This window comes from Vulpes lagopus, chromosome 23 (genome assembly GCF_018345385.1).
Source record: "Vulpes lagopus strain Blue_001 chromosome 23, ASM1834538v1, whole genome shotgun sequence".
NCBI lineage: Eukaryota > Metazoa > Chordata > Mammalia > Carnivora > Canidae > Vulpes > Vulpes lagopus.
Window position 1 is genome coordinate 4,431,889 of NC_054846.1, and position 13,227 is coordinate 4,445,115.

Consider the following 13,227-nt stretch of genomic DNA (forward strand, 5'->3'; position numbering starts at 1 on the left):
GGAGAGAGGCAGAGACCCAGGCAGAGGGAGAAACAGGCTCCCTGCGGGGTCCCCCCCAGGTGACTCGATCCTGGGACCCCAGGGTCACACCCTGAGCCAAAGGCAGACGCCCAACCACTGAGCCCCCAGGCGCCCCTCTTTGTAATATTTCCAACCTGAAATTTTCAACATTCACATTATCCTTTGGTAACATGTTAAATTTTTCAGAATTCCTCTACGTTGGTCGGATACCATGGGCACCAGACTCCACACCTCTACACCGCGCTTCTATAGAACTGTCATAACAATAAAACAATAAAGTGATCAGACCCCAACATTCCTTCCAAGGCTGGTAAACTGCAGCTTTTCTTTATGAAATGAAGCTCATGCTTGTGGACGCACAAGCATAGACCAGGCGGGGGCTAGGGCTGGCAGCTGGGCCACGGCCTTCGCGAAGGGTGAGATGGTGGCGCAGCCCCAGGCCCTGGTATCTCAGGCCCAGTAGCAGGGGTGTAAGCAGCAGGTGGAAGGAGCTGCACGGAGCCCGGACTCAGTTCTAGATCAAGCTGCAGTGGCACGCCACGCTCCCCCAGGTCAGGTGCAGCTGTAACGCAGCCTAGGGCGAGCGAGGGAGGGACCCCAGGTGGGAAATGCCCTCCCGGAGCTCTCATCCTGCCCGCTGTGTCCTCCCCAGGATCTGTCACTGCGAAGGAGACGAGGAGAGCCCTCTCATCACCCCCTGTCGCTGCACAGGCACCCTGCGCTTTGTCCACCAGTCCTGCCTCCACCAGTGGATCAAGAGCTCAGACACACGCTGCTGCGAGCTCTGCAAGTATGACTTCATCATGGAGACGAAGCTCAAACCCCTCCGGAAGGTAGGGTATCCGCAGGAGCCGGTCTGAGCTGCAGGAGAGCGCCTGCACGCACCTTGTGCACACCTGTTTCTTTCCCCGGTCGCATTCGGTGGGTGCTTCTCTCTGGGGGGGCGGGCGTAGGGGTCTCGTGTTGGGCTCAGTATGCAGGAGAGCAGAGGGCTTGCAAACCATCCTTCATCCTTGTTTTATGTTCGAGGGCCCCTGATTGTTATGTCATTCTGCAAAATCAAAAAGAGGGTGTGTGTGTGGGGGGGGTATGTGCTGGTATGTGCATCTCTACATAGTATAGAGCACAAATATACTTGTAATTTGATGTAATTGAATTGATGGGGATGGTGAGAGCATTGGACCGACCGGGGTCAAGTCCCTGGAAGGGTAGGCCAGTGGATTTTACTTTAAATAATATGAACTCATCTAATTTCCTGAGAATCGGGATATGAGGTAATAAAAGAGAACGTCTTCTTCCATAACATGAACTCTGTTGGGTTTGCCTCGATTTGGGAATTTGGTGTGATAGGTCATGCGTGACTGGAGTAGATAGACCAAGTGTTATTTTCCATCTTGTGTATCAAGCTATAAAGAGAAAGAAAAGTATTTATTTAAAGATTTTATTTATTCATTAGAGACAGAGAGAGAGAGAGAGAGAGGCAGAGACACAGGCAGAGGGAGAAGCAGGCTCCCTGCGGGGAGCCCGACGTGGGACTCAATCCCGGGTCTCCAGGATCACGCCCTGGGCCGAAGGCAGGCACCAAACCGCTGAGGCCCCCAAGGATCCCCGAAAAGTATATTTTTATTTACAAACTTAATCTTCAAATTCCTCATTTACATTGCTCTAAAGCATGAAAGTAAGAATATGAGTCCAGGGGATCCCTGGGTGGCTCAGCAGTTCAGCACCACCTTCAGCCCAGGGCCTGATCCTAGACACTCGGGATCGAGTCCCACGTCAGGCTCCCTGCATGGAGCCTGCTTCTCCCTCTGCCTGGGTCTCTGCCTCTCTCTCTCCCTCTGTGTCTCTCATGAATAAATAAATAAAATAAAATAAAAAAGAATATGAGTCCAATATAGTTAGCATCTCCCTCAAAACTAGCAAAGGGCGACTTGTGAAGGACACAATGAAGACCATGAACTTGATGTAATCCGTGCCTTAGAGCTGGGCCCCGGGTTGTACCGCGCAGCTTACCTTTCGACCTAACTGCAGCCTTACGTATTCTGGATGCTTCCATTTCCAAAGGAGAGTACGGAGACTGCAGTTTAAATAATGATTCTGCCTAGAGCTGCTTTTTCATTTAAATTAAATGCAAAGCAAAAAATGGATGAGAAGAACATGGCTTAGATATAAGCATGATGAGCTCCAGGATGAGGAGAGGGGTCAAGCAAACAAGAATATTCCAGCAGGAATCTGGTTGGTTGCCGGCCATTGGAAGTCTTCATAACTTCTGTAAATCATGGAGAATAGCATTCCTCGCTTTTGCACAGCCTTGATTTTTAAATGGGCACATGGTTTATGGAGGTCAGAATTGATGTTGGAAAGGCCTTTGGGCTACGCATGGTCTTTTCTTAGCATATGGTGTAACTTGAGTGACAAAAGGTGACACTGTTCCTCCAGGTCCCAGAGCAATCAATGCCAGAGACAGAACTGGACCCTTGCCCTTTGCCCTTTGCTTCGTCCACTGAACAGATGCTGCGTGGTGTCTGGAGTAGCTAAATGACACGTTGTGCTCTTTGATTCTGTAAATTTGTCTTCCTGCCCCCCGGAGAACTACAAATTGTTTCATAGCGTCTGTATATTTTTCCATGGGTTTTTTTTTTTCAACTTCCGTCTATATAAAATGCTCATTTCAACTTTGTCAAAAGTAACATTTCAATTTGTGAGCAACAATCTGGGACCACAAAATACTCAGATTTTCTCTTCTCCGTCCTGTCTATCCCTACCCCCATTCTTGTATAATAAACAGTACATGATGCTATATGGACCTTGAAACGCCTGAGTCTACCTTCAGCTTCTGTGGAGTCATCCCTTCTACACACCTACGATCCTTTCTTAGCATCCCGTTCCCAATAATTTCCAACCCCGTTACGAGACCCCTTTCTTCTCAACTAACCTATTTATAAACCAGAGAAAGGCAGTGAATACTTCTATCTTTTCAAATCCTCTTAATAATGAATATGTTGTGGCAACCCAGCGGGCACCTACGAGCTACCGATTAATGAAATACCCTGCTTTCTTCTTAAGAAAACATTTCCTGCGTCATAAATATTGGTGAAAGACAACATCTCAACGTGCGCCATTGTTAATAGCATTTAGGTACCTACAGAGGATGTTCGAACCTAATCCAGAGGTTGCTTCCTGACAGCCCATAGATGTGTTTTATTTGACCCACAGGGCTTAAAATTTGAAGCAGTTGCCAACTTTTAGATGTGTAGCTATTTCATGTAAAATTCCACTTATCTGTATTTGTTTGAAAATCACAGTATCTGGCTCTTCTGGAACCGCATTCCCATAAGACAACATCCAAGGGGGAGCTACGTGGAGCTGAGTGGTGGCTAAAGCCTCTAAAAGGCCATTGGCTTTCCAGTGCTCCCATTTCTCAGCCCTCCCTCGTCCCTGCCCCGGAGAGTCTGTGCCGTCCCCACTCGTCTGAATGCCTCTGTTGCTGTCGTGCAGGGATCTGAATTTTCAACTCCTGGTCAAACATGTGAGTCCTGGATATGAGAAACATCCATTCTTTCCCTGGCTCCATCATTTATATGTTTTAAAAACCTAGAAAAGGTATTCCAAACTCGTACTTTCTCCTTGAAAACGATGGGGCATTGGCATAATGTTTAAATGGCAGCATCCGAAGTGGCTGCACATTCTGGAGTGATGTGAGCTCTACAGATATGAGGCGTTTGTAAAGTGTTCGAGATGGTTTATTTTGATGGCACGAAGATTCATCAACAGTTTTCTTTTGATCGTTTTTAATTGGTGTTTACAAATAACAGGTTTAGCCCTGCTTAGAGCATATACGAAGCACATCCCATTAATTGCTCTCGACTCAGTAATTCCATTACAGTTTATAACGTTCTAAAGACCAAATGAAACAATTAGTTTAGCTAATGATTCTGAGTTTCTACCATTTGCCAATAGAGCCAGGAGATCCTGTTTCGATGAGATGGCTTCTTAAAGTGGAAAGGTGCAAATCCTCACAGTCTGACGAACTCAGGGTTTAATAATCCCTAAAGAGATCAGCAAAACGTTACTTCATTAATTGCTACTATTACGACACCAAAATCTCCAGTTAGCAAATTCATCAAAGTATCCTAATGTCTCTAGAAGAAAAATCTTTAAAGTCTAAATAAAATCAAAGGCTTCTTTGAAAAAATTTTAAAAAAAGTAATTTGCATCATCTTCAAGTCAGCAGCTCACCTACTTTTCTAACACTCCATAGGGCTGCCTGGGTGGCTCAGTAGGTTACGCACCGGCCTTGGCCTCACGGTTCGGGATCCAGCCCCTCGTGGGGCTCGCTGCTCAGTGGGGAGCCTGCCTCTCTCTTTCCTCCCAGCTCGTGCTATCTCTCTCTCTCTCAAATGAATAAATACATTTTTTAAAAAAAATAAAAACACTCAATAAAAGCCCCATGAGTGACCCAAGTTCAGAAATAATTCTCAGGGCCCGGAAAAGTCAAAAAGATAAAAATATACAAAGCAGTGCAGTTTGGAAATGCATACAATAAAATTTTCTCCTGTTCTGAAGCTGGAGAATTGCATGAGGTTCAGATTTGAGTCTGAACGGGAGAGACTGGCTGCTGGCTATGAAGCTGAGCTTATGAGGACAGCAAGTGGTACCGACAGCTTTATGTTCTCCCCTAAATTATTTCTTTATATAGTTTCTCCTATGCAAGCCATGCGACAAATACATAATACAAAATATTCAACCGTATGCATCCTTTTGTCCCCTGTCCCATTTTTAAGTGAGGCCGTGAATCAATTACCTTGGCTTTAGTACTGATTAGATGGAACCGTAGGCACTTGTCATTTTTGTAGATCAAAACAGTTGAATATTGGAGAGTTCATAAAGCGTAAGTTCTGTGTGAATTTATTATGCCAAATAAAAAGGAATAGTCATTTTGATATTTCTGCATTTCCACCATAATGACTTCCAATGCATTACTTGAAATATCTACTTAAAAAGAGAGAGAGAGAGAGAGAGAGAGACGCCCAGGTGGCTCAGCGGTTGAGCGTCTGCCTTTGGCTCAGGGCATGATCCCAGTTCAGGGATCGAGTCCCACGTCAGGCTCCCTGCATGGAGCCTGCCTCTCCCTCTACCTGTCTCTCTGCCTTTATCTCTGTGTCCTCATGGATAAATAAAATCTTAAAAAAAAAAAAAAAAAAAGAAAGAAAGAACTGTATTTGACAAATACTATGCTAATTCCTTCCTTTCCCCCTAATTTGATGGAACATTTTTCTTTCACAAGAGCCAGTGCAAGTTACCATAGCAGGCCAACTGCCCAAAGGGCATTTTTGATTCTCCACTAATCTGGAGGTCTTGGTCTTAAAACTGGACAGGTCAGAGAACGTGGCCAGATTCCTAGCTGGGGCCTTCTAGGTATCCCATTGGAATAATGCTGCCTCGCGGTACATAAGAAAATCCGAAATGCTTCTCCATTATGGAGAATTTGGAGTTTTACTAACACCACCGCCACATACTGAATTTCTACTATGTGCCAGATATTTAGAATATGTTGATTGACTTTTATCTTCATTACACAGGAAGCTTATTTTACAGATGAGGAAGATGAGACACAATATCAGACTCGCTTAGTAACACACACCCCAGGGCTCCCTGATGCTAGAACTTGCCCTCATTGTGCTGTGCCACCTGCCCTAAGTGGCCGTAGTCTCTCTCTTTTATCATCAAGACTTCAGGTCTTATTTAGACCACTTGTAATGGAAATCTTTCAAAATAAATCTTTCTAAAATAAAAATTCTTCCAAAATCTTTCTTCTTAAACATGGATGTTTTAACCCAACGTGTTTTCTTAATAGTTACGTCGTCATGTCCCCATCGCTCATTTTGCAAGTTGAGAGACATTAACTGGCTGGATAGCTTGAAACGCATAGAAAACTGCTGGTCTTTGTTGACTTTAGAAATACGAGTGTCAGTTATTTAAGCAGCAAAAATGAGTTTCAGCAGGGATAGCAGAGAATCGCAGTTTGGGTCAAGCAAGCTACGGCAAAACCATAGACCAGTCCAGAGAACTGAGGAGAGGAATGCTGTTCTACAGGTGAAAGGGGGGAGTTGGGAGGTTATTATAAAGAAGAGAGTCCCTTGGAGTAAACCTGTTCAAACTATGGTGCCTTCTCGTTGGCTGATTTGCGACCGTCTCTCATTGGCTGAGCTCCTGTGGGTGGGAAGGGAGGGCCCAGGCCTGTCTTCCTCCCGCTGAGATCTAAAGTAGCTAAAGTGGTTTCACTTGCAAGATTCCGTTCTTCCTGTTGGATCTGCAGTTGACGCCGGTAGTAGTAGGGACTGAGAACTACCCCCTTCCGGCCTGCTTTTAAACAAGATTTTCTTTTATTAATATTCACATCGTTCTGCATCTGCCAACCTGCTGTCTTTTGAAAGCCCTTGGTAGGGGCAGAGAAAAGCTTTCCCCTCTTCCGTTTTAGGTCCTTTGGCTGGCCTGATGATTCAATCGGTAGCAGACAGATTAACACTATACAGGGGACAGACCCAGGAAACCCAAGTAACTCGCTGAAATGGGCAAAGCCATCACCTTAAAAACCATCTTCAGCTAAAGACAAAAGAAGTCTCCTGGGGCAAGGAGGCCAGCCAGGGGAGGTTGCCAGGGCGAGGGCAAGGGTGTTAAGTAGATTTAAGTAGTTGCCTCTGCACTGGGAGGAGCCCTGGAGGGGGCCTCTCCAGGGACCGCACGGAGACATCCCTGCAGGTGGAGGTTCTCCTTCTGAATGTAAGGGCCTCTTACAAGAGAGTAACTTGTTGGATTTTTTAGAGCTTTTCCGGTTCTGCTGTGTTTTTAAAATAACCAGGTCAAAATAATCAGTATGCCAAAGAGGCGTATTTCCGGGTGGCAAATCTGCTCTCTTGCCCCTTTTATCGGATTTTGTTGTTTTCATCCTTCCCGCTGTCAGAATCTGCGGCCGGGTCTCTGTTCGTTCGGTGGCCCTCGCTCAATATTTGACATAGCTACTGCTTTTCTGATTCAATCAACAACAACAAAAATCAAGAGTTACGGGATGCCCAGGTGGCTCAGCTGGGGGAGCATCTGCCTTGGGCCCAGGGTGTCATCCTGGGGTCCTGGGATCGAGTCCTCCCTGCATGGAGCCTGCTTCTCCCTCTGCCTGTGTCTCTGCCTCTCTCTCTGCGTCTCTCATGAATAAATAAATAAAATCTTAAAAAAAAAATCAAGAGTTACAAAATAGAGTCTATGAAAGGCCCGGTTCTAGATGAACTTCTGCAACATTCTCCCTTGATCATTGGCAAGAGTTTGTAGGGAGGACGAGCATTTTGGCATCATTCCAGAATGCTTGGTCCTCTCCTTGGCATCCTTCTTAATTCTCAGTTTTATTTCGAATTACATGATTTTTTAAAAAAAGCCCTCAGCAAATACAGTGTTGATGTCTCCAGGCTATTTTCCTATCATCAGAGCCTAGTCTGGGGGGAGTAGCTGTACTGTTTCATTTCTTCAGAAATCTGTAAGCTTGGAGGCGATGAAAATCCCTGCCCTGGTGTGGGGCTAGATACAGCTTTCTCCATACCTCGAAAAACATCCACACTCGTCATCTGCGATGCATGTTAGCTCTGTCCTCTTGCTGTGTTTCGGTTCCGGGATAACACGAGTCCCGAGTGCAGTCTCTGTGATTCCCGACACTCGCAGAAAATTATTTTGTTTTCAAAAATCACACTTTCCTAATAAACCTAGTAAGCTTTTCGCAAGTTTCTCTATCCGGTGGTGGTGGTGTCTGCAGCCAACACTTCCCCTACTTCTCACTGCTTCTTTCAACGAGAAGAAGAGCCCAACAGGCTACTTAGCTGGTAACCGTGGGACGGGAAGGGGTAAGTGAGCCACAAAATAATAGAAATACAATTAAAAGGAAAGCATTTCAGCTCAATTGGAGCATTCGCTTTTCGACTAAAACCCTTTTGTTTGGTTTGTGTGTGTGTGTGCACGTGTGTGCGTGTGTGTGTTTTGTATTTGTTTTCTTGCCATAGCACATGGCAAGAAACTGTCCCCCCCCCCCATGGGGACAGCAGGGCAGGTGGCCAAGGGATCCACGGAGGCAGAGCAGGAGAGAGACATCTACTGAATACACTGCGAGGGCTCAGGGCCCGGAGAGGAGAGGCTGGGAGGCCATGGGGGGCACAGTTAGGGGGCACAGCGAGGGACTGTGGGGATACAGGAAATTTTCTCTCTTTGGTTAATCCCAGGGCCTGTGCTGCTTGTCGCTGGCCAGCCAGGGTCGAGGGCTCTTTCAGTGCCAATTGCTTACCGAGCAGCTGGCATCAGCTGGGCAGTCACTGTGGGCCCTTCTCTGCCCAAGTCTCTGTCGCTCGAGCCTGTTGCCTCAAGTGGCCTCTACCAGGCCCTCAGAATTACAGTCGGTAATCTGATCAAAATAATATTAAATGGAAGTAGAGAGCAGTGCCAGCATGTCTTATGTCAGACGATTAGGAGATGGGAAATACAAGGGTCTCGTGCTTTATTTTCTAATAGATACTTGAGATTTCTCCTGTGGCCTCATCCTTTTGCCTTTTGATAGAATACTAGTAGTTGATTAGTCTTCTTCTTTTAAGATTTTATTTATTTATTCATGAGAGACACACAGAGAGAGAGAGAGAGAGAGGCAGACACAGGCAGAGGGAGAAGCAGGCTCCATGCAGGGAGCCCGACGCGGGACTCGATCCCGGGACCTTGGCGTCACGCCCTGGGCCAAAGGCAGACCCTCAACTGTGAGCCACCCAGGTGCCCTGGTTAGTTTTTAAAATTTAAAAAACAAGAAGACTAATGGACCGGGATCCTTATTATAGAATAGTTTGTTCAAAATGGAAATATTCTTCCCTAGGGAGCAGAAAAGCTTATTGGTTTGTGAACTTCCACCCATAAGCACAGCCCTCCCTCTAGGCCGATATGAACTCCAGCCCGTGACGAGCTGTGTTCTGCATCATTGTTCTAAGAAAGCTCCAGTCTGACCCGTTCACTCGTTCACTCAACTCACTGTATTACCTACAATGGGCCGGCTGTGCCCAGCAGTGAACCGGATAGAAAACAACAGCCACAACAACCCCGCTCCCAGAGTGCCTCCATGCAGGAAGGACGGGAAAGGGTGAATTACTTACACTATTTTGTAATAAATTTGAAAGGCCTGGCAGTGTGGGGATGGCTGTGTGGGGATCAAGAACTTTCTGTAAGTGCAGAGGGACTGGTAAAGGTAGTTCAAAGAGAGCAAACCATCAGATGTTTGGTCTTTACCCGTGACACTGTCCATATTAAGGATTCCTGTTCGTGAGTCTCTGCAAATACGTAGCGGAATGACTCTCCCCTTGCTCTCTGTGCTTCACGTAACCTAGGCAAGTCAAGGAGGTGCTACGTAGCCATTGGAGACCCAGGACGCTGGGCACAGAAAACTGGGAACACAGAACAAGATTTGACAGAGGGTGTCGCAAAGGAGCCTTAACCATCTCCCGAATAATCGTTGCTGGCTGGAACATTTCTCTGCAGCACTTCCTTATTAGAAGTTCCAATTATACCTTACTTCACTTCTGTTTCTCTCTTTGAAAGTTATTGCTTGAAGAACACAACCTCCCTTGCTTGGTTAAGAATGTCACCTTGTGTTACCATTCCAGATATGAAAAAGAAACACTTAACTTTCATTACATTTGATATTGGAGTCTTTAAAGAGGATACAGTTCCATCCTTGTGGAAATACCTTTTTATCTGACAAGGACAAGGGACACATGAAATGGAACTTCTTCTTATATACTTTGTATTTTGATATTTGAAACATAAACTGTGGTTGAAATGAGGGAATCAATATTGCAATGATCCATATGGTAATCATAAGAGCATCCGATTAGAACGTGCAGAAGCATATGCATGTCTATGTGTGCGTAGACACACGCGCACACACACACACACACAGTTACAGGATTCCCCCAAAGCACCATCTTATGACTAAGGTATTTTTTAATGAGAAAAAAAAAAGTTGTATTTGTGTTTCATTTTAAGTTTTCTTAAGATGGCATAACAATTGAGTTTTAAATTACTTCCATATTTAAATTTTCCTCCAGCTAAAGATTTCTCTCTCTCTCAGCTGGGATTATTTCTTAATTCATTTATCCAGTTTCTCAAATCCTGGCATAAAATAAGAAAAATTTTCTCGTAGACTTTTGGTTGATTTTTTTGGAATTAAGGCACAAGGAAATATAGACTTTTTTTTTTCAAAAGTAGATATTTTAGGCCAAATGAAGTTGCTCTCCCTTCACACTGACAAGTGAGAGAAAAATGAGGAAGACTTTGACATGATCTACCCGGAATGATGGTGTCTGGCCCTGTGGTCCAGGCCTCAACATGCTTGTGCGATATTATCACCATTTAATAAGATAGATGCCTGACAGATTTCACTCCGAAGAGACCTCATCTCTCACAAGCCAGCTGCCTTCCAATTCTCTTTTTCTCTACCGTCAAGTAACTCCTCTTCTTTTAGCAGCGAAGCCACCCACTGCTTCATCAACCTCGTGCTATTATCTTGCATATGAATGTTTCACCCCAATTAGGCCAACTTCCCCGGCCGCCACGGGGATAGCAGAGCCTGCCCTGGGGAATGGACCGCATGGAATATAGAAACGGTGGGCATAGCCCGAAGGGAGGCAGAGGGGCTGGGCAGTCCATACTCAGTTCTTTTTCCCATTTCCTCTGGTAGAGAAGTAACTGATGAGCAGAGACAGGCAAGCTTTGTTATTCTAACCGAGGTCCCTCCACAGGGAAACATGAAGCAAAGAAAAAAAAAAAAAAAGAGTGAACCCTAACAGAAAACCCAAAACACAGAAAACCCAAAAATCCAGGGATGATAACTACTTTGAAATTCCCTTTTTTCACTGAAATAAAAGGGAAACAGCTAAGTTAAAAAGAACAAACAGTTCAAAACAGTGAAAAAAAAATAGCGCTGGGCTAAGTAAGAATCAGAAGGTGAGATTTTAATTTTTAATTTTGATTCTGCTGCTGAGCCTTGCCTCAGTTTCTCCATCTGCAGGACGAGGACTGGATGAGTTTCTCTCTTAAGTTTCTTCTAACCTAAAATTCTGTGGTTTCATGAAAAGCAAAGTGAGAAATCGACTTATTTAAAAGGAAAGAAAGAAACTTCATATTTAATTGAAATTTAAGCATTCAGAAGGAAAAAGTCAAAGAGATGTAGAGAGAATTCGTCACATCCACAGCAGCTCAGCTGATGTTGCCCCGGTGGCCTGGGGAGCCCTGAGGCCCTGCGGCCTCCTCTGCCCTGCCCAGCCCCGCGTTTCCCTGGAGGCTCTCGGTCTCATCGTTTCATCGCTGTAAAGAATTCAGGGAGAGACCAGACACAGGATGTTTCTTAAAGAAGGCTCTGGAGATGCGAGAGTGGGTGAGCTCAAGGCAGAGCTTCACTCCAGGTTTGGGTCTCTCTTACTGACAGATGTCAACTGGGCGGGGAATGGTTATTGCCTGGGGAGGAGGCGTCTTGGGAGCAGGTCTTCATGCCCTTTCTCCCTCGCTTGGCCAGAGTCTCCTGTCTTCTTTGTCTTGAGCCTGTCTGGTTTGATCTGGCTTCTTGTGGCTTTGTTTTTGGAGGGTTGCCAGGCCCGATCCCCAGCCTTCCCCATAGCTGGCCATGACCACCCGTTGGCCGGCCGCCAGGCCCCCTAAAACCTAACTAACTGCCCATCTGACAGTCGCACAGCACTCGGTGCTGAGTCACACGAAGTCTAAGGTCCGAGTCCTAAGAGGGGTCACATATGCGCTGCCTTGATCTTGCTTATTGCCCTTCAGAGCAAATCATGGTGAGAAAACAAGATAGATTGTACATTTGAAAAAGAAAACCATGAAAAGGCATGATGAAAGGAGGGTGGGGGGTGGGGAAGAAAGAGGAGGAAAGAGGAGGAAAGAAACAGGAGAAGGGAGTCGGAGGACAGCTGAGGATGAGGAGGCGTCCTGAGAGGTGAGCAGAAGCTGGACGGAGGCCACCCTTCGTTCTCTCTTATGAGCTGTAAGCAGGTGGTTAAAGGTTAAAGTAAATTAGATTCAGGTGATGCTTGGCAGCAAAGCTGTTCTGAAGCCCTGAGACGTACATGGAGCATTTCTTTTTTTTTTTTTTTTTTCAATATACAAAGTATTTTTATTTCTATAAGCTGTAAACAGGAAATGAAATACATGGAACATTTCTGACCCTAAGAAAAAAGACAGGCTGGGCCGAAAGCCCTTTTCTCCTTGGCACAGTATAGAAAACCAGGTGATCGCAGGTCTAAGCAAATTAGCTTAGTCGGGTCTAAGAAAGGATAACTATATTTTCTTGAAAGCTAGGGTTTCTGTAAATGCAGAGCTAGTTCAACACAGAAGTGAAATTGCAATGGAGTATTTTTATCAGTAAACAAAGCTAACAAACGTTTAAGCTGGATCTTTTCAGCGTCTAGGAAGAGACACTGATAATCTTCCGTTGGGCTCTTTATATATAAGATCATCCCAATGGCCAACCGTGTCGGGAGGACCACACGGAGAGGTTCCAGTAATGCCCAGTTCCGATTCACTTCTCCCGCTTCATTCGTTCAGTCGCCAGCTATTTATGTACTGAGTCCCTATGATGTGCCCGTCACCGTCCCCGACACTAAGATTATAGTGATGAACAAGCAAAACGTTTGGATCTTGGAGAATATATACATTCTTGTGGGGTAAGGATGAAGGCGAGGAGTTTGAAAATGAGTTACTTGTAATACTTTGAAGTGGACCTCAAAATGGTATGGGAGACAATTCTTTCTAGGTGAAAAGATTCTTAATTTCACCACTGTCCCACTGGCCCATCAGGGGAACCGTTTAATAAAGAAAATTAAGATGAGAGGGTTGCCAAGCGGATGTCAGGAATCAGAGCTAGGAAGATACGTGAAGACAAGCCTGTCCACACTGGCTGAGAATTGCCAAGTGTCTGTGGAAGGCCGCTCAGTCCCACAGATAATTTCCTCTACACCAGGAAACAGGCTATCTCCAGGAAGGAAGCCGTCGGATTTTATGATGATAAATGGCAAACAAGGGCCGTCCGGGGGGTAAGATGAGGCACAGTGAAGCCTGTGGCCTTCCAAATAGATGCGCTTACCCTAAACGAAGTAGTAACTACTCATCCCCAGTGGCTTG

At 45.5% G+C, this 13,227-nt stretch overlaps 1 protein-coding gene across 3 annotated transcripts in view; it reads left to right on the forward strand.

The window, feature by feature from the left end:
* Positions 1-13,227, forward strand: part of MARCHF1 (membrane associated ring-CH-type finger 1) — an 814,327-nt gene that overhangs the window by 759,244 nt on the left and 41,856 nt on the right. For all 3 annotated transcript variants that reach the window (XM_041738448.1, XM_041738446.1, XM_041738447.1), the window contains one exon: positions 674-854. In XM_041738448.1, the coding sequence (XP_041594382.1) occupies positions 674-854 (181 nt within the window). The remainder of the gene's footprint in view (positions 1-673; positions 855-13,227) is intronic.